Genomic DNA, 26,437 nt, shown 5'->3' with positions numbered 1-26,437 from the left:
CGTCTTACTCGGTAAAATTCTGCTGCATCTTCTAAGGCCATCCTTGAGTTAACCCGAGAGATATTTGCTTCAAGGCAGCCACCACATTTACTCAACAGAATCACTGTCTAAAGTTACTAAATAAAATCACGATGAAATTACTTTTATCCTTCAGTGGAAAACAAACTTTTATCGCTGTTTTTCTCTCTGAGATCATTTATTTTAAGAAACAGGCCAAGAAGGTAGCATCGTGTTTCTTTCAAATTTCTCAAATGGTAATACGATATTTATTATTATCAAACAACGCGATATCTCTCAGGATGTTCATGTTCCTTAGAAAGAAAAATTTGGCCAATTTTAAACAACCTCAGGTAGAAGAATCATAGCCGGGTTTTTGTATGTGGCAGTGTAGTAGGTTTAAAGCTGGTGGTCCCCCCCCCCCGAAGTCAATACTTTCCCACATATAGAGAATACGAAATGAAAGCGGATTTCCTATTCCCTATTTCATTTAACTCCTTTGAAAAAGATGCAAAGTTCCAGGAGAACCTTTTCCATTGAGCGCCATTAATTATTCAATGATGATCTTTTATTCAGATGTGTCCTATTTATTTATGAATGCTGACAGTTGCAGTTGAGTAATAGATAAATAATTTAAACTAGTTTATGTAATTAAAGGAATGTTTCTTTAATTTCTGGACTGCGCAAAGATTGGTAAATCAGGTGGATTAAGTTGGTTTAAGTAACTTTTAATTCACCCGAATTCATTTAGCGGTATTTAAACATTGATTTAGAGTTAAACGCACGATTTCTCTAGTGTTTAAAAATTAATTTAGAGTTTAAGTTCATAGTTATCTTGTTGTTGGTGTATTTTCCTTAATTCTTTATTACGTGGTTCGAGCGGGTGAGTATGATGGCAATTCTCTTCAACTGTATCACTCTAGGTATGTATCAGCCGTGCGCTGATGAGGTCTGCAGTACACATCGATGCAGGATATTGGAATTATTCGACGATTTCATCTTCGCCTTCTTTGCTATCGAGATGATGATCAAGATGATAGCCATGGGAATCACAGGGAAGACAGCATATATGGACGACACGTGGAATCGTTTGGATTGCTTCATTGTGGTGGCTGGGTGAGTACATTGCAAACAGAGTGAAAGAAAGAATTGCATAATGTATAATCTAATTTAAAATCATAAATCTCAGATTAACTAAAAGAAACTAAGATTAATGATGGAGAACAGGCGCTTTGGTCTAGTTTCTATCTCAATTACTTTTGGAGTAGACCTGGACAAATGTTGGTATCGCTTGATTTTATCAAATCTATTTCTCGAAGATGAGGGACACCCTCATCTTCGAGGTGGTGTCTTGAGGATGTTTGAATCCCCTCTGGATGAGTGGAACATTTATGGTCTTCTTTTTCAACCCGCCAAGTCGGCCTCAAACGAGGGTTGTGTGCTTTCCATCTTTGAAACTCGGGCTTTTCATCCAACCAACAAGTAAATAAACCACAAAATGCACAATTTCTGTCCATCTTTGCCCTGGCCTTCAAAGGTGCATTCAAAGTTCCAGCGACAATCGGTAGACCTTGTGAGATAACAACTGTCAGACACTGAGATCAATGTAAGGCGAAATGTGACTATTGCAAGATTCTAAGCGATGTGCGTGAGGTTTTTACCACACTTTTCCTATAATTCGGACAGTTTGTGAGAGGAATAATGATTTCTCCTCATCCAGGGACAGCAGTAACGTTTTTAAGACACCGATAGGGGTTTCTTCTTCTAGTAATTAACAATCTGTTGTACCAAACTCCACTTAACTTGCAATATACCTTCAAATTTTTGCAGGCTTCCAAGTTATTTAAAGTATATGAGGTCTCAGCGGCAGAACAAAACGATTCTCTGCTAGATAAACCCGTCTATGATTTCTCTTCTGACCATTCAAGTCACATCTGTTGAAAGAATTTGTTTGAACACTGTTTGGAGACCAAACAGCTAAGAAAATTGACTTATACAGGTGTAAGTCGATTGTCTTAGATTTTCTGAAAACTTATTTCAACATCCTGGTATTGAAAATCATTACAAAGCCATTAAACATAAATAACTGACCATAACATGCTTTTAAAGTGTTATATTACAGCAGCTTAAGAATATTTCAGCTGCTTCTTATCGGAGAATTATGACTTTACTGATTTATCAGTTAGAGAACAGTTTTGTTATCAAACTACGATATCAAGTGCTAAACAGAGTTTTCTATTTTTCCGAGTGGTATCGACGCAAATATAATAACCAGTAATTATGCAACTTTCCATATGAGAACACCGAAATTCCTTTCTGAAGGATTAAATGCCTTGGAAAACTGCACGAGCTGTTATTACAACGATCTTAATACGGTCCATATATCTTCGTGGACAGTGCTAATTACATGGCTAACAGAACAAAGCTAATCTTATCTTCCATTTTGCACTCGGAGTTATTGTATTAAAGTTTATTCTTCCGAAATAAAATATACCCAAGTAGAGATCTAATGGGGTGTACACACACATACAGTGATCACGGCTCCATGCCTGCTGGGAACTTAATGGAAGGATTAAGAGACCTGCAGTATCATTTTATGGGTTGCCTTGTTAGCGTGTGACCAGAACAAGGTTCCAGACATTGGGTAGAACTGAGCAAGCAAAATAATCCGTGCGTGGAATATTAGCAATATTGTCACGTGATGGTGTTAATCCCTATACGTGTTCTCTACTGAGAACGAACGCAGTTATCAATTGATGAATAATCTGAGAGAATACACATGAGCATTATTATTACAGAAACAGTTTTATTGGTGTACCAGTTGTCATGTAGACTCGGGTTTTTGTCCAGCAAGACAGCCAAATGATCCAAGAACGCACATTTTATGGACATAATACACATGGACAGATGATAGATCTTGTGTGACCCTAATATGAGAGTTGCTTTGTGTACCCAAGCAATGGTAATGAATAAGTGTCCTTTTAAATAAACTTAAAACCTAACAGAACCAGATTCTTCTCCGTGGAGGATCAATCTTACCTTACTTTTACTACGAAAAAGGTAACTGTGGTCATTATTAAAAATACGCATTCAAAATCTTTTCTCCACCACATGCAGGCATCCATCATCCACTTTGGACCCCATTGTCCTTAAAGTTGTTCATTAACTACCTTATTCTGACCTCATCAGGTCTGCCTGTCCATATTTGCATGTTTGTAGATGTTATGCTCTGTTCTTCCATCACAAATACATTTGACCAAATTAATCTTCAACGTGCTTTTAATAAAATGATCCAATTGGCTTCTCCACATCCCTTTTTATACATCTAAAACCGTCACTAAATTGGACTCCAGCCACCACATAGTTCATCAACCAATTCCAAATTAGGTTCTCCTTGAATTTTGTTCAAAAGTTCAGTATAAACCTATTCCCTCTTGTCTTAACCACGAGTCAAGATTTTACTACCTATCAACTTTACAAAAACCTCCTTCATTTTAGTTCTTATGGTTAAAATTTAATTAAGATCCTCTTTATCCATCCCAAGTTGTATTGCTCTCATCATTTGCTTCATCAAAGCTTTCATCATTTGCAGCAGTCTTCGGACAGCCGGTTCAAGAATTGTCACGGACTATTTCTCTTTCTTCACAAACTCGTTTGTGCTACTCTAAAGTTTGTCTCTTCGACATTGCTAACTCTCCAAAAATTTCTTGTAACCTTTCACAATTTTAACCACAATTTTCGGATTCTTGCGAACTTAAGATAGATGAGGAAACAAAGCGATTCCTGGAAATTTCTAGCAACACTGTAATTCCACCTATTTCTTTATCCGAACACATCAACAACCAGCTAGCGTCCATTAAGAATTAAATTACAATCTCGCCAAGCTTTCTTCTTCGGCTCTTCAGTACAACTTTCTTCTGTAAACCTTCCTTGAATATCACAAAAATCAATAGAAATTCGAGCCCTACAAGAACAGCTTCCTGTTGATCATCGGAAACTTTTTTTGCGTTTTCAATAATCATGAAAATTATCTGATAATTTTATAGCTGGGTTCGCTTAAAAGAGACTGGAAACCATCAAGAGTGCTAGCTGCTTTTTGCAAATAACTTTACTTTCTTCAGTTACTCAAATCGCTAGAGGAAATTCGGACCGTTTTCACGAATAGCGACTGATTGTACTAGAGACGTCACTCACAGTGTGATAAATTGCCAAACTTGACCGCCAGATCCTCATCCACGCTACATTAACTCTAGTATTCTCAGTCCCGACTTCGCTCTCCATCAGGAACTTCCAGATTGCACCCTCCCCTCATTTGATCACACCTTTTTCTTTCTAACAACGAAGGCTACTTTCAGTTTCAAATACACCAGCGTGATTTCTTTCTTTCCTTCCTTCTTTCTTCTGCTGCTTCCACGTTAATGGGTTCACTTTGGATTCATAAATTACACCCATTCCTTTCAGTTTTATTTAATGATGCCCCTGTACCATAAGGATCTTTGTAGATACTTCGCTCTTTAGGGTTAAAACAAAAAAGGCTGACCTTCAAGCGCTTGTTCCAAGCAGAGAATTTCAGCTATTAGTAGTTGAAAGCAGGGGCGAGTAGAACCTTTTGTGCGAAATAAGACGAGATTCAATTTTACTTAACTCTAGCCTACTAGTTTTTCATCTCGTTAACTTGGATAAACAGTTAATCTAGCTGGGTAGGCGTCAGTGGATATTTTACTACAGTGGTTCTCAGTTTGCATCCTAGAATAAAACAGTTTTTAACTTCTGTAACTCATAGATCTCTATTCTAGTGGGCAAATCATGGGTCCTCGTTGTTAGCAGGGTGATTGCGATTATTGCCTTCCACACCGTGGAACCCACGGTGTGGAAGGCAACAATCCACTGTATGGAACATATGTTCCACTGGAACAAATGTATTTTAGCATCCAGGATAAATTCCTTTAATTCTTCCTATAATAAACTCTTATGAAACAGGTATGGTTGTCCCTCCAGTTAATAGAACTCAAGAAACACTTTGATCCATTGCCGGTCCCCTCTTGAAATTGAAGATCTTCTGTTTTCCTTGGACCACAGAAATCTAAATCTCTTTGGCTACTACTCTTTTTATGACATTGCGATCACTGTTCACTGTTGTTTCCTGTGTCGTCAAGTTTTGAATGCAGTCTGGATTCTTCGTGAGAACCAAGTTGAAGATATTACAGATCTTTTTAGTTTCTCTGGCGTGTTGGAGTAAATAATGATCATCCAGATTCCTAATAATGTTGTTTCCCTATGGAGTATTCTCAATCCACGATTCCCAAGTACTAAGAGGCAGGGTGAAGTCAGAATTATTTGGTCTGTAACATACCACCAATATCACCTCCCCTTTAATACAGATCAACTTGCACCACACAGACTCAACGGTGTAAATTTGAATTTTATCTGACTCTTGGTACAGTCTAATCGCTTTCAAAGATTTTAATAAGAAGTATGACGTCCTCCCTCCTCTCTATCCTCCCTGAATACGCTGTAGCTACCATAATGAAAATTTTCATCTCCATTCCTGCTTCTCTCTCTCTCTCTCTCTCTCTCTCTCTCTCTCTCTCTCTCTCTCTCTCTCTCTCTCTCTCTCTCTCTCTCTCTCTCTCTCTCTCTCTGTGAGGGCACCATGTCTACGTTTGTCGGGTCTAATTAAAAGCTCAATTTCGTTTGAACAAATAAAGTTTAGTATGACACTTTCACAACTCTGCCGCATCCTCCCTTATAGCTGCTTAAATATGTTTTCTCGGATGATGTGTGATTACTAGTGGCTTTTGCACCTATTTCAATGTTTATGAACTTTTTATGGACTCTTTATGGACTTTTTTTTCACTCTGTGTCACAGTTAACCAGTCCCATACAAGCACAGCAACGTTAACTACCCCTCCCCCTAGTAAACTCGGTATTCATCCAGCAAACCGAGGAACCACACACTTTACAAACATAATATACATTGAGTGGACAGAAACCATGGGATACCTGCCTAGTAACGGGTAGGCCAACCCTTCGCCCGGATAAGGGCAGTCACACGGCGAGACATCGAGTCCACTAGTTGATAAAAGCGTTCCACAGGAATTTCCATCCATGGTTGCTGAACTACTGTCCATAATTCCGTCGCATTCCCGGGTGGAGCATCCAAAGCTCGAACGTACCTTTCCACAGCATCCCAAAGATGCTCCACAGGGTTCAGGTCCAATGAACGGAGAGGCCATTCCATAGTGATAAAATCTGTGGAATGCTCTTCGAACCATGTTCTACTCACCACAAATGGTCTTCAAGAATGGACACGCAACCTGAACCGTTCCGGGATGCATCTAAACGTACCAGCGGTTCCAACGTGTGTCAGTTGAACACACCCCAGACCATTACCGACCGACAGTCTGCCTGTCTAAACAATTCCTTTTTGACATGAAGAGTGCATAGCTTCGTGCGGTTTTCGCCAGATACGCATCCTCCCATCCCCTCGAAATAACTGGAAACGGGACTCGTCTCTAACCAAGCAAAGAGGAGAAAAATGTTGTTTACTAAATCAACATTTATATTGCGGTTAATATCAATTCATAACATGTTTTTTTTTTCATTTCTTGTTTATATTTGTTCATACATTCTTACTGCTATTCTTCGTTGGTATAAACTTTCTTCTAGGATAAGGAACAATAAAAATAGGATGAATGAACATATTTCATCATTTTGAAAGGGGATAAAATGACTCTCTTGCAAGGGATAACAGAACTGTTCGTTGGACGTCTTCTGTCATGACAGATTCTAGTTAACATCTGTGTTCCCATTGGAGAAGAAAAGTTTATAAATATAACTATCCTGAATATTTATGCTGTATGATGGCACCTCAGACTCAATTTGAGATCGAGTGACTGCAAAATCAGAGAAATGCTTCTGTGTGTTTATGCCAAATAAAACGAAAACTCAACTCGTCTTATTAGTAGATTATGGGAAGATATCTTTCTTGAAGGAAAGACACTACGAGTACGTAGCAATGATTACAGTTTTTTTACTGCATATAAAGTTACTGTAGATGCAACACAGAATAAATCAAACAGCAAAATTGCTTCATGTTACGGTTTCTTGTTCTATAAGACCTAAATTTCGAACGTGCCCGGTTATATATTACAGTAAACATACAAGGAGCTTTAAGAAAATGAAAACAGAAAATTAGACGACAGAAAAACTTTCTAAAACATGTTCACGGCGAGAGAGAGAGAGAGAGAATATTGTAAACTCGCAGCAAATAACAACACCTCGAAGCATCTGTTACGAGAGTTTGCGAACTTAAGAAGAAGTATCACGCTTGGAAAACTCTTCAGCCGAATTCAGAGTTATAAAACAAAATACGCTTCAGAATAGATGTCAGAAAGCATTACTGGCGCGACAGTTATCTTACGACATCCAATATCAAGGTAAAAAAGTTTGGTGTGAGTTCGTAGTTACGTGTGTGAAGAATTTATTATATTTACATTTCTTCAAATGATATTTGTGTAACTCTTTCGGTCTTCTGGCCTCATTAGCAAGACATTGTATTGTTTTAATTTCCACTAACTAGTATTAGTGTTGAAGGTCATGAATCGAAAGATTCGACCGGTGATTTGGATTCTGAAAATGCGCTTCTTAATAGCCTTCGTGGGTTATCCAGCATCAGTGGCACGAGACATATTGGCGCACACTCAATTCGCATTGTTATCTGTTGGTGCTGACGCTAACCTCGTTTCGTTATCAGTGGTTCATATAAAGTACACTACTTTAAAAAAAAAAAAACTGATTGTGCTGTTTTAATGCGAATTTTCACCCCAGTTTGAGTTCGCCGACTGATAGTTCCACACGCTTCAGTTCTGCGGCTTCAACGACATTAACACTTAGCAGCAGAAGATCGATAGAATCAATGAATCTTGGAAACCTCGCCAAGGGCGCGCACTTTTAGAATTTAGATATCAATGTACTTCTAGAAAAGTCTGTAATCTTAACAAAACTATTGGGAAATACGGCGCAAATTCAGAAAATTGAACATTAACCAGTTGGGTTATAAAAGCTGTTGCTGTTCAATTATTAGGGAATTCATCAGGCACACTAGAAATCTAAATCCTAATATATTTAGGAGAAAAATTGCAGTTCAACACATTACAGTTAATGTACTCCAATGAAAAATTTACTATGCGCAGACACTTAAATATTCTCAACGTTTGAATAAATATGAGAAAGTAATTTTAATTCTAACCACTCGTCATACTCGCAGCAGTTCCAGGAGCAGTCCTGCATTTCCTGTTGTGGATCCAAAAAGACTTTTGTCCATCGCCTTCATTCAGCTGTAGAAGATACCGCACCGCATAACAGCACTTGTGTGCAGTGAAGCTACTATTGTAGGGGCACAATGTACATTGTCTTGTGAAAGTCATCTTAATCTTTACCTGGCCAGGATAACGCTGCAGGTTTCGACTGCCCTATTAAGAAAGTAATCTAAGAATCTCTTTTACGAAGTCGCACACTGAATTCCACCTTGTATTTTTCAGTAGATACTTGTTTGGTTGTTTCACAGCTGGGATTTCTTAAGAAATTTTTTTTTTCCCAAAATGCTCTTTGTTACAGACTGAATATCATCCTTGAATTTAATGATATCGAACACAAAGAAACAAAAATACATTACGTCATTGGGTTGTTATAAATAGTGATGCTGTAAATAATGATATAATTAGCAGCCTCGTTGCAGAAATGGTATTATTTGAATAAATACTATTAAGGAAGAAATTAGATCATATTTCTCGACAGACAACACCCTATCTCCCTACAAGCATAGTTTGTGAGATTCTTACGAAATTTGAATCCACAAATATTTCAATTAGCAAATTCTGGAGCAAATAATGAATTTAACCATCGTAGTTGAACACACCTTGAGATTTCTAGTTACCGACTACTCCAAGCTCTAAAGAAACGTTTCAAGTTATGTCACACCAAACTGAGTCACTTCCCAGTTACCTCAGCATCCGTTACCAATTTATCATAGCAGCCTTTTTGCTTTGATATCAAATTGCTGTTTCGCGTCCCGTCATGAGCATATGACAAATTGGCTCAGCTCTCATAAATCAACGACCAGGGGTGAATGCAGAAAGTATTCTCGCTGAAATTTTCTACATGTGTTTCGTGAGTCGATTGCTCTTAGGGCTGAGGCAATAATTCTTGCTGGATTCATAGATTTTTGCAGCGTTGGTATATTGATGATAAAGCAGTTTAGAATTGAGTGTGTCTCTCTGATGGAAGAAGACATTGATTTCATGCCATAACTCTTTGGTTTAAGCCTATGACACATCATTATATGAGTACATTACAGAGAGAAAGAGAATATCACCATTGTCGATTGTGAAAATCTGGAGTGGACATTGGTTCGGCAAAAATAGGTGATCCACAAAATAACGAGATATTTTTAATTAATTAAATGAGGATTTATAAAGGATAAATTCTAATCATATCAATAATAACTGGACTGGACTATGAACGTTTGATCACAAAACATTTTGGATATTCAATATTATTTAAGGAATTACATTAAGGTTAATTTCTTTCAGGGCTTTAGAGTACTGCCTGGATGTGGGAAACATCAACCTTTCTGCTATTAGGACAATCCGTGTACTTCGACCTCTGAGGGCCATCAACAGGATACCAAGTAAGTTCCAATTCTGTCACTAGCAAATGGAGTTGAATCCTGTGTGCATACGCCAAAGTTAAGGAAACATATAATTGCGTTGTTATTTTTAAAGTTTAAAGATTTGCTCTGTCAACGAAAAATACTTTATTTTCTAATTGGAAATCTAAACTGTGTAATGATTGGTAAATATGTAGAGTACTCTGCTTGGTCCACCATGTATTAATTAACATATTCAAGTCCTTTAAGATCTGCATTGCATATGAATAAATATTTTAAAAATAAGGTAAAACTGGTATGTTAGCAAGAGAGAAAACCCATGGTTAATGAAGAAGAAATGTTCATTTATCTTTCTATCATAAGAAGGAAAGATTAACTAATCGTAAACTAAGGTTGTAGTTAAGAGGACGAATTTTCTGTCTTATCCCAACAACGAAATTAAACTCACATTAATGAACTGTTAACCAAAATGCTCACATCTTTGGGCGATCTCATCACATAGAAAACGCAGACTGGTTTATCCAATCATTCATATCAGAGAACCTAATGCCGCAATTATTTATTTAATTAAAGTTTAGTGGGCTCTATTAAAATGAGAAATTCTTTCGTGTTTGTAAAGCTCTCATTACATTTGATTTAGGTCCAAATCTATTAAGCTTTTCACAGGACTTCGAAATCGTTTCTTGGTGGTAGTGTTATGCACGTTTCGTTCTGTTTTCATTCGTATATTATTCGGCCTGAGAATGAACCAGCTGTTAGAGATACATTCTTTTTGCTTCTTACACCCATATTTCATTTCTTTTTTCTTTATTATCATTAAGATCAATGATTAAGCTGTTCTCTTTGCTTTAATTGACTCAGAATTGCTGGAAAGAGCTCTTCTTTCAAGTATAGTTTTTTTTTCTTCTAGGTGGTGCTAATAATTCGAGTTTTTTAGATGCCCAATTACTTCTTGTGGTCATATTTCTTAGCTCGATGTTTTTACCTGATCTTTTAATTTTCTTTGTTTGCTAAACTTTGCCAAAACTTAATTCTATAGCAAAACGAACTTTGCAGTGCACCTGACCAGATAATGGTCAGTTGGGGGTGTCTTGCGGACTCCATAATGTGCTTAAGTTTTAAAGATCTTATGAACAGAGTAAAATCTCTGATGGTATCTGTATAAGTTTAGCATCTAATTTAGATTTTCCTTTGTCATCCTTTGAATTTCTATCAATTCTGAAAGGGAATTTTTAGCCTTAAAAACATTTACAGCATAGAGCCTTGATAACCAACCTATCAAGACCGAGTGCTCTTCACTCTTTGGAAGTGTACTTAGTATTCCAAGTACACATCCAAAAGTACCTTCACCACATTTTATTAGAACATACCTAATCCCCAACAGCTATGCGTGAAAAACTCACACTCAGTGACCACTTTATTAGGTACATATATCTAATGTTGAGGAAAGCCCCTTAAGTCTCCGAGAAGCCTGGATTCTTTGGGATATGGACTCAATGAAGTATGGAAACCATGCCACAGGGATGCTGGTCAATATTGACTCAACTGCTTCCCACAGGTTTTGCAAATTCGATGGTTGTGGATCTATATTCCAAAAAGCTTGTTCCGCTCGTCCAACTGGATCTGGTGAATGGGGAGGCCACCGCAGTAGGTGGAACTCACTCTCGTAGTTCGTGGTTAAGGCATCTCTAATTGATCATCTGTAATCTAGCTAATTAATGCTAAAATAATATATCTGTGTTAACATTAAAACAGTTTGCCAAAGGGGATTTCCACGCATACTTCAATTTTGCTCATTAAATCGCGTTCTAAATTAATATTTAGAAACAGGGTACATTAAATTTCTCCCTCTATTGTTTTTTTTCATTTAAATTAAATTATGATGAAAGGTTAATCTCTAAAATTGTGCACTGAATATGAACAGTGTATTGAGAAAAGAATTTTTGTGTATTTACAGGTATGAGAATTCTAGTCATGCTTTTACTAGACACTCTTCCTATGCTTGGGAACGTTTTGCTGCTGTGTTTCTTTGTATTCTTTATCTTCGGCATCGTCGGCGTCCAGCTATGGGCAGGACTACTACGACAGCGGTGCTATATAGAGCTTCCGGAAAATGTGTCATATCCAAGGTAAGATTTCAGGAAGAAAATGGACTTGATGGAGTTTGTGGATGTTATGCTGAAAGTTGAGTTTTGAGGGATGGGAGGGGACATTATACATTAGCAAGGCGGCAGAATCTAAACTGTGTACATGACAAGAACCCTATAATCAATAGATTCACAAAATTTAGGTTTCTGTTAATAGATGTCTGTACATCGTTGAGTTTTCTTTTAACAGATGAGAGATGGGTTTCATCCGGACTACTTTATACTCTCTGATCACACGGCTTGCAATCTGACACAAAAGAGGAATATAATTTCCTCAATTTAAATCCCATAGATACGCTCAAAGGTTCTTTTTAAACAGCGAGAACATACAGTGAATAAAGTTCACTCCATATTACATCATTTTGTTTTATATTCGAAACAGGATTACAACTCCCAAATATTAGCTGAGATTTGTTGACAGCTGGAGATAACAAAATGTCTCTAACCGCATTTCAGAGGAGACGAACAGTATTTTGCAACCAGCTGTAACGTCTGTCCACAAACGTGTTTTTAATTACCATCCAAACATAACAAAACTAAGAAACCATGAAACTATCATTATCGCAGATTTCTAAGATGGCGTGCATCAAAATGCGTTTAGTAGAGCGAGAGCTAATTAAAAAGGAATTAAAACAGAAGAAAGAAGACGAGAAAATATGCTTACCAAGTCTCAGCCCCCAGTAAACAGCTGAAGAATTGCGCAACAGTGAAAGAACACACACATAGTCAGGATAACACGACTCTCCTTATGAGTTAAATAAAGAGAACTGGTTGAATTCCAAGATCGCTTGGAATTCAACCTTTTCTCTGTGTTTTTCCTCCACTTTTCTTTTCCTCCTCTTCTCCTAATTTTATCGTTTGCATAATTTATCAACATTATAATGATTTTACGTTTTATTATTATTAATTCTGATAATCCCTTTGTTTGTTTCAGTTCCCTAATGCATTTCTACCAAAATTTAGATGACGAATTAGAGTATATATGTAGTTTGGATAAGGACCATGGCATGCATCGTTGTGTCGACCTTCCTCCTGTACGTTACCGTGATCTCACGTGCAATGCCCCCGCTGCTCCATTTAGCAATAACACACCCACTAGTTCGTCATGTGTTAACTGGAATCAGTATTATAGGAGATGCAGAGCGGGTGACAGAAATCCTTTTCAAGGAGCCATATCATTTGATAACATAGGATTAGCTTGGGTAGCTATATTTTTAGTAAGTATATTGCTTGATATAAGTTTTGTAATTAGCGATTATCTTTAAAGATTATTTTATTAAACAAGTCTTCATCTTATCCAATACATGTTTTATGTTTGATTTGAAAATAGCATCTCTATCTGGGATGCTAATTTCACATCATTCCATTGAAAATGAGGTTTTAAAGGAAAGGGTTTTTTGCTCATTTCTTGTGGTTATCTTTCCAGGTAATCAGCCTCGAGGGTTGGTCGGATATCATGTACTATGTCCAGGATGCCCATTCGTTTTGGGACTGGGTTTATTTTGTGTTACTCATTGTGGTAAGTACAAGCTCTTTAAATATTTTCTTCAGAGAATCTTGTACTTAAATTCTCCTCTTAAAGATACATTTTTAGTGAAAGAGAACCCGTACTCTCCATGAGAAAACAACCATATATGACAGGGGTAACCAACAAAGAATACAATGATTAAATTTTTAAACTCCAACCATTAATAATTACCGCTGTCTGTACAATTCCATATTTTAAACGTACTTAGCTGCTATCGATATAATCACTGACATTCGCTTCCTTTTCCAGATCGGGTCATTTTTCATGATCAATTTATGCTTGGTTGTGATCGCTACTCAGTTCTCGGAAACAAAGAAGCGCGAGATGGAGAGGATGCGGCAAGAGCGTGCTCACTTCCATTCCAACAGCACTCTGGCCAGCAACACTGCATCAGAACCAACTGGATGCTACACGGAAATCATCAAATACTTGGCTCACCTATGGCGGCACGCCCGCCGGAAAATAATTTTGTGGTACAGACACATGCGTCGCAGACGGCGGCGCGAAGAACTACCTCGAACTATTTCGCTTCGGAGGAAGAAACAGCGGCCTCCTTGGAAACCCGGTCAGAGTTCAATGAAAAGACGCGAGTCCGAAACTCTGGCGCACAATAACTCGGGTTCCCTGCACTCCCGTGAACATTCGTTTGTAAATATTCCTGCGGGTGTCTCCATGGAAACGTCCTCTAGCAGTAGCAGTCCCCAAGCCCCGTGTGCCAGCCCAGAGATATCCGATATTGACCCCGTGTCATCACCTCGTCGCCCATTTACACTTCATGTGCCTCAGTCTTCGCAACAGGAACAGTCATCGTGCGCCAGTGAGAGTGTGGTTATCGACGCTGAAGCAGTAGGTAAGTGACATCAAAATATTACTTCGATTATGCACGTTGTATTGTCTTGTTCCTTCAAGCAGCTGATACTTTCTGTTGTATAAGAAAAGGAGTATTGCATTAAGCAATGCAGAAAGTTTATATTTTATATTGTGGTAATCTCTAAAGTGTACACATAATGGTCATTTAATTAGGTACATCCACCTAGATCCCCCCCTCTAACTTCCAGGGCAGCCTGGATTCATCGTAGCATGGACTCAACTAGGTGTCCAAAGCGTGCGACAAGGATATTCGTTTATTTGATTGCTTCGACACTTGCAGTTGTTGCAAATTGGATGGTTGGGGATCTTTTCTCCGAAGAACTAACTCGTCTAACTTCATTCTACAGTTTCTCAATTGGACTGAGATCTCTGATTGAGGAAGGAAGCCACTACAGTAGGCCGAATTCACTTTCATATTCGTGGTTGTTTACAGTTTTTGTCACATTACATGGCTCATTATCCTGTTGGATGGGCCCAACCTCAGATGAAAACATTCGTCCATGAAGGGATACACCTGGTCGGAAACAATTTCCAGATTAAACGTTCTTTGGAATCAATATGTCGCTCCACTGGTATCAAACGGTGGATTGTCCACCACGAAACACCTCACACTATTAGACCACCGTCATCGGGTCTATATTGTTGTTGTCTGGAAAGATGGGTCCATGAACTCATGCCAAATTCGCCATATTCTGATTCTCTCCGCACAGCCCAGTGTTGGTGTTCCAATTACAGGATTGTCGTTGTCTAGATATTATTTGTTTGTTGGATCAGTTCAGATACACCCGACACGCAGTCATCTGGTTAGTGTAGCGTACTACCACGCCACGCTCAAAGTTGTTTAAATCTTTTGCCTTCCTCATTCTCCCACTTGCACACACTCAGCATCCCAACGTATCTGTCCACCTGCTTAATATCGTGTAACGAACACGTGATATCAAAGAAGGAGCCTCCATTTCCAGAAATAAAGTGTGTAGATGTATCTAATAAAGTGCGCGCTCACTGTATAAATCTATTTGCTTATTCCACGTAACATTTGCTTCAATATCCAAGATATTCATAAAAAATAGGTGCCGATTATATAAAGATCCCCCACGTAGTGTTGCATGCTACCCCTCTCCCCACAGAAACTTGAGGGGAAGATGCTACAACCATCAAAACAGGCAAATCGATTACAGAGTACACAACATTTTTTAAAGTCTGTAATGCATAGTTTATCTAAGTGCAGATGACAAATTGTCTCGTGTGCCATAGAAAAGAGATGATGACGTAATAGACCGGCTATTTTAAACGCCTCCCTACATTCTTTTCTTTTTTTCATCTCCCTCTTACGATCTTGACTTCTTCCAAGATCATAGCTTAGAGCATCTTTCCTTCCGAACACATTTAAATGAATGCTATGCAGGACATGTCAAACACCTCGGATTAATTGCAATCTACGTCAGCTAGGGTAAATATTGTCAAGCTATCAGTGCCATAAATTGCCACCTGAGAATGTATGGAATGAGCAACAGGTATTTACATTTCACGTACTCATACAAAACGCTCTTTAAACACTTCACCCTCTTTTTGAAACAACATTTTAAAAAACAGCATCTCTCATTGTTCATCACTGTCCAAATCATTTTCTGAAATCGTACAGTCAGTTTCCTCCAACAGAAAAAGTCTCTTTGAGGTGCCAAAGCTTTCTTCACAAGGATTCCCCCTTGAGGGAGGTCTCACTTGAGAATTTCTAGAACGTACATCATCCATAATTTGTTGACCTAAGCTACAAGACTCTCTCCTGCAGTGAGCTTCCATCTTCATTCTTCCATCTTTTTTCATAATTTTCCTGCACAAGTTCCTGTGAATGGAATTTTAAAACAGACTAATGGACGAAGTTTGAATCACGTGGGAATATTCAGTCATGCGCTGGCGTCGTATACTGCTAGTAATAAATAACGTCCTCCCTATAAACACGTTAATATTAGAAGGATTTTCGGGTTACTGTTCACTGTAAGTCAAAACAAGTTTTTCTTAAGGTTCCTTAATTATTTAAACCGCGATAATCTACCATAAGACACTTAAAATATCATAAATTTTATTGTGAACTAAAAAAGATTTAATTTAGGCTGTTAATGCTTTTAATGACCTTTTGAGAACATTATTAAAAGCCCTTTTGAAGTGTCTGTCTTCGAGTTTCTGGATGGATCCAATTAAGTATTTTAGGAGTCAGATGATGTCTTATGCTGATGAAGATCAAAATGGATGATTCAAGTTGTTGAACTCGTTTATTTGTAAGGATCCAAAACTGGATTACAAGGATCAGTTCTCTGGGATTGGAAAATAAAATTATCAGAGATGTCCATGTTCATCTCAATTAACCCTGAAAGCGTGAAAAGCGAATGTGATCAGACAGAAGTGTGGTTTATTTATTTTAATGTCAGATTGTCACAAAGAATGTTTTTTTCTTTTTCAGAGCCATCTTACATATTCTCAAATATTAAGCATAAACGTGTAGCATTGCAGGGTGCAGTAGATATGATACAAAATTCAGGTACTCCTCGTATGACATTCGACCTTCCACCGGTACCATCGGAAACCAGTTAATTTGGCCCGTTGTGGAAATGGAGGGATATTTTTCTGATACCATAGAGTAGCGTTGATGACTCCCAATGGAACGATTGTTTTTCAAACAAGAATGCGGTCTATCTTATTATCATCGAGAAGTGACAGCATGCCTGGATCAGCACTTCAAAAGAAGATGGATTGGTTATTTGGTCCTCCCGTCCATTGACTTCCACGATAACCACATTTGATGCAAGTGGATCTGAAGTTTCAGTTTGACGATTTGATTGGATTTCAGTTGCATTCGACTGTAAATATAAATATCTTTAAGAAGTATGTGTTGAACTCAGAAGAAGTTCTGCTTAGCTTTTTATTAACCTTCCACTGCATCCGATAAAACTCGTAACCTCATCTATCATCCATTTTGGAATCTTACGTTTATGGAACTTCACCATCGGTACGAACATTTATGCTGTTTTGAAGATAAATCCCTTGAACATTTCTCATAACCTATTTGTATCCAACAGTATACAGTACTCTCTCCGATTAATAAGGTTTAAGAAGTATCTCGTTCCATTATAGTCCCCATCTTGTTAAAACATCTTGGGCAACTTAATTTAACTTTTGTGTACTTTTTGAATCGGGTAACGGCCCTAGATGCCGATCTAGCGTAACCCATAATAATAATAAAGCAATCCTAAGCAGCCCCGTGTCATCCACATTTCAATTTAAATGCAGAGTCCCATTTACATTTAGAAACTGATGAAATACGATCACCCGCCTTATAGGAGAATGACTCATTCCAAGTAGTATCCACTACAAACTACAACATACAAAATTTGTGAGTGAACTGATGGTTGCACATCAAGTGTGGGGAATTTCGTGATTCGGTTGTAATTTTATTTATAACAAATCCGTCCCTTTTATTTGCTTTTAATAGAAGAGTACCCTTTCTTTCTGAGACGACAGAATATATCAGGGGATTCGTCAATAAGATAAACATAGTAAAACATTACTTAATAACAATGCTAATTTAATTAACTGCGAATGGGTCATACTGGTAATAGACATTTATCATTAGCAGTGGAAAATGACGCAAGAAAGCAAGCTTATAGAGTATCAGTCAAAAAATTAAAAAACACGACACCTCACGACTCCTTTCACCTATTCATTTCCTCCATTAGTTTGTCCAGTTCCTCCTTGAATTTATTTACGCTATCAACTTCCACAGTAGCAGATGGAAGTTTGTTCCAACAATCAACCACCCTTTGGCTAAAGTCAAATTTCCGCACATCTATTCTGCAACCATTCTTCCGCAATTTGAATTTGTGCCCCCTCATGTATGTGGTCTGAGCAAGAGGAAGAATGCCACCTGCATTGAGCTTGCTCAATCCATTCAAAGCCTTGAACAATTCAAGCAGATCACCTCGCTGGTTCCCAGTCTTCAGACGCGGCAATTTGCAGAACTTAGGCCTTTCTTGATAAGAGCACCTCCTTTGTTCTCCTCATCAATCTCGTTACCCTTCTCTCCAGCAGTTCCAGATCCTTCTTAAAATGAGGCTTCCAGATCTGTATGCAGTACCTAAGGTGTGGCCTGACCTGTCACTCTTATCCAATGGGATAATCGCCTCCTTATCTCTACTACCAAAATTCCTGTATATCATTGACAATACCCCATGAGCTGCTCTGGCAGCCTGTCTACATTGCTCAGAACACTTCACATCTGACTGCACAATTATCCCCAGGTCTTCTTCATTCTCCAGTACCCTGAGTGTAGTACCACACAGTTGGTAGGTTACTCTAGGGTTACTGTAATTGCTATTTCTCAGCACACCTGCCTAACTTTTCTAAATCCTATTGCAATAGCATACTATCATTCAACACCTTGCCAACCTAAATATCATCTGGAAACTTGGACATTAAGCCTAATATGTCTTCATCAATATCATTGATGAATGCACAAAACAACAGTGAGCCCAACACCGAACCCTGGGAAACTCCACTAATAATACTAGTACATGAAGAGCAATGTCCATTGATTACCACTCTCACTATCTGTCGTCTCCCACTCGACCATCCCTTCATCCATTGTAGCAACTTGCCCTTAATGCCACACTGCTCTAATTTGTGCAACAGTATCAAAAGTTTTCCTAAAATCCAAGTATGTAGCATCAAAGTTACTTTTTGCATCCAGTTCCTTGGTGACCACATCGTAGTAACCGATCAAACTGCTCAAACAAGATTTCCCCTTAACAAATACACGTTGTGTTTGAAGTATCAGTGCGGCCTTGTCTAGATGATCCTGCATTACATCTTTTACTGGTAACTGACTCCATTCTTTTCTCTGGAAAAGAAGTTAAGGTAATAGGATCCTCCTTTGTGAATTCAGGGTCACATTTGCACATGTCCAGTCCTCGGAGACGTCCCTTGAATCCAAGAATGCTCCTCATAATTATGGCTAAGGGTTTGCTTGCTTCCTTTTCTGCCTCCTTTAATATAACTGGATAGATCCCATCCATCCCAGGTGCCGTTCTTATGTATAACTTCAATTTCTCCTCCACTTTGCTTTCAGTTATTACAAAATCATTAAGCACCCTGTTACAAAACTTCTGGCATTTTTCTTCCTTAATAACTCCTCATGTGTGAATGCAGATGCAAAATACGCATTCAGTTTGTTTGCTATCTGAGCAGGATCATCAACAGTCGAACCATCGATATCAAGTGGACCAATCTGATTCATCCCCTTCCTTTTCCAGTTTATATAAGTAAAGAAGTCCTTGCTGTTTTTCTTAGCATCCTTTGCCTTAACCGCCTTTGTGACTTGATTGCAGACTAGCTTTTATCTAAGATAGGCTTCTGTATCGCCTGATAATATATATGCATCCCATGCAATTTTCTTCTCTGCCACGAGTCTCATTAATTCATCTGACATCCATTTAGGCCTAAATCTTAAAGAGAATTTCTTAGTTAGTATGAAAAGCCCAGTGGCTTCTATGATTAATGTCTTGAACGCTTCCCATTTAGAATTTGCTGATAGTTTACGAATCAGTTGTTAATTAGTTAATTGTCGTTAATGTCCAGCAGGATTTAGGATCTCTGACAGGATGACGAACACCATTCTTTCTTCATCTCAAGTCAGAGAATGCACTCGGAATTCTCTTGAGACTGAGCGAACGTGAGGATAATAGTTGGACGGTACATTTTATCCCCCCACATAACATTTCATAATGAACACGTAGCGCGTTATATGAGGGCATCCGCTGGAGAGACTTTAAGCACATTCCACTTGAAAAGGATGGTGATGGGCTAGTTCGTAGGTTAGTTTCCGGAGGAGGTTACAACTACGCAATAACAATTTAGCAAATGGGGCCCTTCTTTATCGAGACCAAGGTTTCAGTTCGCTATCCGCAGAGTGAGAACCAGCCTTCACAAAGCAACATGGGAAACGAAAATGAGTGGACACTCAGCGCATGCATAAATAGTGAAGAGACTCGCCTTGAAATACCAAGTCGAACGTTTTTCGTGCGCATCATTCAACATTCCGTTATTCCCTAGTGGTAATGAAATTTTATGTCTTGTAGAACACTCTGAAGACGACTTCTCCTTTAGCCACGAACGCCTCCAGTTACAATCCGTCAAGCATCTCTGGGATAAGATCGAACATCGTGTCATCATCGAATAGCTGTATTCGTTATAAACTAGGTCGTTTTAAGTTATTTGTGACATAATGACAGCCCAAGAACCACACGATTCAAGAGGCTTTTGAAGGAGTGAGATAAAGGAAATTGAGCCGATTAATATCAGTTCAATTTCCTTTTTTTGGTACACCCAAAAACGGTTACATCCATCTGTATATTCTAAGGTTGATTAACCCGTGTTCTTTAATTTCTTAAAATCCATCTCATGATGTACAGTTGTTGAGTGAGTTAAGATGAATAAACTCTCCACCGAAGATGCATTTCCAAATGGACGGAAAGGTGCAACCGCCCAATATAGAACCGAGGATTTCCACTTCTCTTATCCAAACTTCGGCCTTATCTAAGATTGAACTTTCTTAAGTGAATATTGCTTGAAAATAGGTTATGTGCAATTGATACGTTTATCACAATAGGACATGAAATCAGCGAATTTTATTTTGACGTAATATCCAACAATTTTTTGTGGGACCCAAATCCAGATAATTTCAATTTAAATGCCATCTTGGTTTGAAAATGAATAAGATACTGACGCGGTTGTGAAGCAGCACTCATTACGAGCCACTTAATAGTTGTTAGAACCCTTCACGGTTCTTTAGACAAAGACGTCAAAAGGAACGGCTTTACCTTGAGAGAATTCTACTTAATGTGAAGAGTCTAGGTAGAGGTTAGCGAGCAGAAAGCCGACTTTGCAAGTTTGTTGAATTTTTATATCAAGGCGTTTTTTTGGGGGGAATCCATAGGAGGGAGTTAATTAGAAATAAGGGCTTTCTGAACGAAGAAGAAGATTGCCAACACACTGGGGAAAGGTCAAATACTCGTACTGAAGAAAACATTATTAAGAATTCTGCAAAGATTATAACAGATGAAACAAGATAACAAATGGTAGAGCTGTAGAAGTCTCCAACTCAAAAGGAATTCAAAGGTCAAAGGAAATGTCACGAAAATTTGGACCTGTAGTAAAATAAATTATTTTAAAAATACGATCTCTTTTCGATGCTTGAATATCCAATATTCGTGTTCTTTTTAGGTTACTTATGCACTTGGGACAATGAAAGTTGAGGGAGAAACCTCGTATTAAAATTTGCTGTACTCTGCAACTTTGGTAATACCAAGATGGACTATCAAGCGAATATAACACTTGTTCCTGTCATTACAGGAAAGAGCTACCTGAACAGCTTATTGGTAAGAAGGTCTCGGAGTCCATTGGTCTATGAAAACTATGCGAGAGAAAGATGAGAACTATTTCAGAATCGTACAGAGTATCTATCTAATATTTTGTGCTTTATCTGTTGTATAAAGGGTAACAGTTACTGTCTTTTTCGAATTCGAACCCAGATACTTTCACTGAGCGAGAAAACATTTAACCAACTATGTACCACACGACTGGTCCTTTCCATTCAAATGTTCTATTTATAAGCTCAACTGTATTGTGGATAATACAGCATGAACCTCACAGAAAGAGCAATTTCGAAGGTTTTCAAGTTATAAAATGTAAGTTATTTCTTCCAACTGGAAGATCGATCTCGGTGAAGAACTTTTTTAATGTCTCTGATTTTGTTTTTAACATTCCCTAGCAGAAGAAGTATTCCAGCAGCTTTAGAACTTTTTAACTTGTGTCAGTTATGGAAAAATTAATGTATTTTCTTGTTTCAACAATCGTTCTGGACTAATTCTATTAATTTTAAAATTTTTCATCCCAGTACCACAGTTTGGAGACCTGTTCCCTCTACTGGACAGTTTAAAATCGCGGAATCGAATTTAATAACTGTAAAAATAGGCTGACCAAAATGAAACTTAATCATCAGATTAAACACTACGATTCCAAACATAATTTTCAGTAATCTCAAAGCTTTTTGGAATTACTGAAATCTATTGATTCCTCTATCAAAGGATTTGTTTTGTTATTAAGATACCTTCTTTGTTTTAATGGTTAATTCCAGAGGTCACATGACAGGTATATGGCAGTACCAGTCCTTACGTGTCACCGGTCGCCAAATGCTAACTCAACTGCCAACACTCTGGAGGAGACATTCGTTAAGGTACCTGCTGAAACATCGCACTCCACAGAAATTCTGGCCTTAAACAAAAAATATGACTTTAAGACTGTCATTTAACAACACTTTGTGACCTACAACCGGCCATTCACGGAACGTGAGCTCCAAACGGCGTGTCTCTCTATCATTTTGCCAAGAGGAGGAAGTTCCCCAAGGATCGGTTCTAAGTGTTGCACGCACTTTTTGCTTTCTAAGTTAATTCTGTTACTGAACAACGTCCTCTAACTATGGATAGTTCCCTCTTGTTGATGACTTTATTTTTACTCATCATGCAACACAATGGTCACCAAACGACAGTTACAGAAGACCACCGAACACTTCAACTCCTGGGAACTAGTCAAGGGTTTCAGATTCTCATCTCAGAGGATTCTTTGCTTACATTTTTGTCGCAAACAGAACTTGCACGTAGGACGCAGATATTTGCGCCTTACTTGTCCAGTCCAAGCTAGATTATGGGTGCCAATGTTTACGCCTCAGATAAAAACAGCGTATTGTGATGGCTAGATCTTATCATCAGGCCAACCGCATTGTTATTGGAATGTTTAGAACATCTCATTGGATTCTTTTGAATTAAAATTCCTGCCAGACGCTGAAAATGAATGCCCACCCAACATGAACATCCATTTTTCAACTACGATGGGGAATTCCTGTCAGCCCACAAACCATCCTTTTGGTATTCATGTCCAAGAGCTATTTAGAGATCTTAATATTATAGTAGATAATTTGTCCCGTCACAAAGGCAACCCCTTTCTGATGATCACACTATGTTTGAGAGCTGCGACACCATTTTAAGTATTTGTTGCATTTTATCCGCGTGTCCTTGTTTTAGAAATACAGCACTCACATCAGGGATCAGATGCCACCCAAAATGACCATATGTCAGCATTTTTTTAATTACTTAAAATTGTTAAAACGTGTTCAAGTATATGTAAACTATAAGTGTCCACAAAACTCCTTTATATAACTAAAACGTTATTGTGTGAATAGTGTACAACCTGAAACAAAGTCCAAGTGATTGAGGATATATTGAAGTTTTAATTAGAGGTGTTCAATGTGGGCACCTTTTGTTACTTTCCAGATATTCCACATATAATCCAATTCCTCCCATATTGGGCACAATATATCCTTATCAACGTAGCAATTGCTCCACAAATGTGTTATGTTCCATAATCAGTCCTGGTAAAGATGGAACATACACCTGGTCTTTCACGAATCCCCACAGAATAAAATCTAAAGGAACCAGATCAGGGGATCCTAGAAGCCACAAAATCGATCTTCATTTTCCCTTCCACTTTCCAGTAAGCATCGTATTCAGACATGCATGAAGAACTTCTTTATGGTAATGTGGCCGAGCTCAGGCTTATTGGAAGATCAAAAGTTACCATCATCGTGCAGATGGAGCATAACAAATATTATGCTCAGAGCTACCGACAGGAACATACACGTTCCTGGCGGTAGCTCTGAGGATAATCTCTACAAATAATGGTAACTAATGCTATAAATGGTAGAATAGGATGTTGGTCACCAATTCGGAGCCGACATCATGCCCCGTGAGATCCTATGGAACTACATTTAAGATCCCTTATACATAGGTCCCTTATTATATAAGATCCCTTAGTACACCGGACCAAACCTATTGGTAACTCTCTAGGAGGTTTCCGGATCAGCTAGTGTATAATCTTGCTACCTCTACTCTGCCAGATAGTGACTGGAGGGAGTCAGAGCAGTGTGTATGCGGGGGGCATTGAGGAGGTGACTTATGTCAAGGATCTGGGTATATTCTTACCATGTGTACGCCATATCCAAAAATTTCATTACTTTAGACAGCATGTCCTCCCCCCCCCACTTTTTCTTACTATTGAATACACCATGAATTGTCAAAATAATAGAGTAAGCTTATCTGCAAAAAGATCGAAACCGCCCAAACACTTCCTAGTTAATTTCGCAAATATACATGGTCTCAGTTCTAATCTCTATGATGTCCATTTCCACCTGCAGTCTGCCAAACCCCATGTACTTTTCTGACAAAATCTCAGTTATCGGTTGATTCAACTACTGCTCATCTCAGATGCCCAAATTACTCGCTGTATGATTCCTTTCGCCTCAAAGGTGGTACTTGTGCATATGTCCGTTCTGATATTCCCTGTTAGAGACTTGGCAATTTAGAATCTCCTCTCTTTGTCTTCTCTGGCTTAAAATCTCTCTACCTCATTGTGTCAAAAAATTTCATCTGTTGTCTCTACCGTTCTCCCAACTCCACTAATCACTTAGAGCTCTTTGACTTCCTCTCTTTGCAACTTGACTTTCTCCAGTCCAACTTTCTTAACAGTGAGGTAATTTTCCTTGGTGATTTTAATGTTCACAACTCCAGCTGGCTTCCGTTTTCTAGTCACACTGACCCAGCTGGTCGAGATGATGAGGCTTTTGCAATTACTAATGACCTTGCACAGATTGTTCATTTGCCTACAAGAATACTGGATATTCCTAACCATACAGCCGCCACGCTTGATCTTTTTCTCACAAACAACCCTTCTAAGTACACGGTCGAAGTGAGAGATACTTTAGGCACGTCAGATCACAACTTGGTGATTGTCTCTTCTCCAATGGAACCTTTATCTCATGGCTATTCCCAACCTCGTGTTGTTTGGCATTACAAGAATGCAAAATGTGATGACCTGCGAGACTTCTTTTCCTTAGTCAGATTACTGTTTCAAAACTTCTGATGTCAACGTTTGCTCAGATTGTGTCAGTGAAATTATTCTTGTAGGAATGGAATCATTTATCCCACACTCCACTTTAAAATCTCGTCCTTTAAATAAACCTTGGTTTTTCAATAAATGTGCAAAGGCTGTTCAAGAGAAGAATGTTGCATATCGTAATTGGCTTGTTTCTAATTCTTCAGTTTCATTTTCTGCCTACACCAAAGCTCGCAACAATTGTAAAGCAGTTATTAATCAGTCCAAACTAGAGTTTGAACAGGCTAAGAGTAGAGAACTTGCTTCTTGCCCTAATGGTGGCCAAGAATTCTGGTCTCTTGCCAAAGCTATTGGCCGCAACTTTTGCCCATCTCTTCTCCCACTTCTGTCCAAACCAAATGGTTCTGTTGTCACTTCAGCCAAGGATAAAGCTGACCTGCTAGCGTCCCATTTTTCTTCCAACTCAGGTATTAATGATCTTGGTAAAACACCTCCCACCATTCCCAACACGCTCCATTCAATGCCTCCTGTGGTCTTCCATCAAAAGGATATCAGAAGGATTCTGATGAATCTTGATGCTAAGAAAGCTCCAGGTCCAGATGGTATTTCTCCACTTGTTCTCAAAACCTGTGCTCCTGAACTTACTCCTATTCCTTGCCGCCTTTTTTCACTTTCTTATTCCAATGGTGTTTTTCCTTCTGCTTGGAAATTTGCTCATATCCAGCCAGTTCCTAAGAAGGGTGACAAATCCCTCCCATCCAATTATCGTCCCATTGCAATTACTTCTACTCTTTCTAAAGTAAAGGTGAAATCAATTAACCGCCAACTCTTAAACTACCTAGAAACCTTCCGTCTGATCAGCAATCGCCAGTATGGATTCCGTTAGTGTCGATCCACTAGTGATATTCTGGCTTATGTTACTCATTTTTGGACTAATTCAATGGAAAGGTTCGGTGAAACACAAGTAGTTGCTCTTGACATCTCAAAGGCTTTCGATCGTGTTTGGCATAAAGGTCTTCTAAACAAGCTTCCATCTTATGGTTTGCCAACTTTTTTTAGTAATTGGTTATCCAATTTTCTCTCTGATCGCTCACTGAGGGTGATGGTAGATGGCTCTCTGTCTTCTAACTTCTCCACTAATGCCGGTGTCCCCCAAGGTTCAGTTCTTTCTCCCACTCTTTTCCCCTTGTATATTAATGACCTTCTTCCATTGACTGGCAATCCTATCCA

The 26,437-nt window shown here is 38.5% G+C and overlaps 1 protein-coding gene across 2 annotated transcripts in view; it reads left to right on the top strand.

Moving 5' to 3' along the window:
- The first annotated feature begins 867 nt into the window (after nt 1-867).
- Nucleotides 868-26,437, top strand: part of LOC150082979 (voltage-dependent T-type calcium channel subunit alpha-1G-like) — a 149,937-nt gene continuing 124,367 nt past the window's right edge. For both annotated transcript variants that reach the window (XM_090377712.1, XM_090377711.1), the window contains exons 1-6: nt 868-1,113; nt 9,591-9,688; nt 11,625-11,796; nt 12,749-13,031; nt 13,241-13,333; nt 13,592-14,192. In XM_090377712.1, coding sequence (XP_090233838.1) covers nt 887-1,113; nt 9,591-9,688; nt 11,625-11,796; nt 12,749-13,031; nt 13,241-13,333; nt 13,592-14,192 — 1,474 coding nt within the window. In that variant the 5' untranslated portion in view covers nt 868-886. The remainder of the gene's footprint in view (nt 1,114-9,590; nt 9,689-11,624; nt 11,797-12,748; nt 13,032-13,240; nt 13,334-13,591; nt 14,193-26,437) is intronic.

The sequence above is a fragment of the Mastigoproctus giganteus genome, chromosome 7 (genome assembly GCF_048544385.1).
Source record: "Mastigoproctus giganteus isolate SK-2022 chromosome 7, ASM4854438v1, whole genome shotgun sequence".
Lineage (NCBI taxonomy): Eukaryota > Metazoa > Arthropoda > Arachnida > Uropygi > Thelyphonidae > Mastigoproctus > Mastigoproctus giganteus.
The sequence above is the reverse complement of the archived record's forward strand: the minus strand, read 5'-3'. Positions and strand labels throughout refer to the sequence as shown.